The sequence below is a fragment of the Nycticebus coucang genome, chromosome X, assembly GCF_027406575.1.
Source record: "Nycticebus coucang isolate mNycCou1 chromosome X, mNycCou1.pri, whole genome shotgun sequence".
In the NCBI taxonomy this organism is placed as follows: domain Eukaryota; kingdom Metazoa; phylum Chordata; class Mammalia; order Primates; family Lorisidae; genus Nycticebus; species Nycticebus coucang.
The window spans coordinates 106,937,011-106,938,328 of record NC_069804.1 but is presented as its reverse complement, the minus strand read 5'-3'; the positions used below and the strand labels follow the sequence as shown (position 1 = coordinate 106,938,328).

The window sequence follows — 1,318 nt, the reverse complement described above, 5'->3', positions numbered from 1 at the left end:
CCTATGCTAATCTATGGTTCTAGGCTTCCATTTTGGGAAACCTAATTCCTATTGCCTCTGTGCAGAAAGTCCTTATCTTTTCATAGAAGTATTGAAAACCACTGTCACTATTATCCTGTCCCAGGAACTATGGCAAAATACCTAAATGACCCAGTGCTCACTTATATCCCTATGGCCCTGAATATTGGGTATTTGCATTTTCAATGTTTCCACAAAATATAGTTGACCTTTGAACAACACAGAAGTTGAAATGCTGAACCCCTATGCAATCTAACTTTTGATTCCCCCAAAATTTAACTACTAATAGCCTACTATTGACCAGTTTTACTGATAAGATAGTTGATTGACACATATTTTAAATGTTATATGAATTACATACTGTATTCCTACAATAAAGCAAGCTAGAGAAAAGAAAATATGATTAAGAAAAACAAAAAGTGTTGTGGAGACATGGCTAAACGCACCAAGAAGGTCGGGATCGTCCGTAAATACGGGACCTGCTATGGTGCCTCCCTCCAGAAAATGGTGAAGAAGATTGAAATCAGCCAGCACTCCAAGTACACTTGCTCCTTCTGTGGCAAAACCAAGATGAAGAGACGAGCTGTAGGGATCTGGCACTGTGGTTCCTGCATGAAAACAGTAGCTGGTGGTGCCTGGACCTACAACACCACTTCTGCTGTTACAGTAAAGTAAATTAAAAGTAGAAGGATTAGAAGACTGAAGGAACTGAAAGACCAATAGAAGCTCTACCTTTTCAGACGACACAAGCTACTAATAACTGGGTTAATTTATGTAAAGAAAAAAAAGAAAAGAAAAGAAAAACATAAAGAAGAGAAAATATATTTACTATTCATTAAGGGGGAGTGGAACATTATAAAGGTCTTCAAGTTGAACAGGCTGAGGAGAGGAAAAAAAGAGGAGGGGGTGTTACTAAAAGTTCAGTAATTGTCCCCACAGCTGCATCCCAAGAACAAGGACAAGTGGTTTGAGGAGAAGGAAAGAGAAGTTTATTAATTTGCTAGTGGTAACAAGGTTGGCAGACTCACTTCCTAACGTCCCGCTTCTGAGTAGAAATACAGAGCTTTTAAAGGGTATGGTTCTTATTAATCTCATCTTCAGCTAAGACAATCTCATGAACTCTGTCTGGACAATTCTCATGAGCTATCTCTTTTGATATAAAGAACACTCCTCTGCCCCTCCCAACCACTGACCTGAGGCAGTGGTGCAAGTTTTAATTCCCCCAAAAAGTGGGGGAGGTTTTAGAGAGACAGAAAACATTTTTACTCTTTTTCTTTTTTTTTTTTTTTTTTGCAGTTTT

The 1,318-nt window shown here is 38.5% G+C and overlaps 1 protein-coding gene across 1 annotated transcript; it reads left to right on the top strand.

Annotated features, from left to right (window-relative positions):
- Window positions 1–450: 450 nt before the first annotated feature.
- LOC128578049 (60S ribosomal protein L37a-like) lies at window positions 451–693 on the top strand. The gene has a single exon (XM_053580469.1). The coding sequence runs from the start codon at window positions 451–453 to the stop codon at window positions 691–693; it is 243 nt and encodes an 80-aa protein (XP_053436444.1).
- The last annotated feature ends 625 nt before the right edge of the window (window positions 694–1,318 follow it).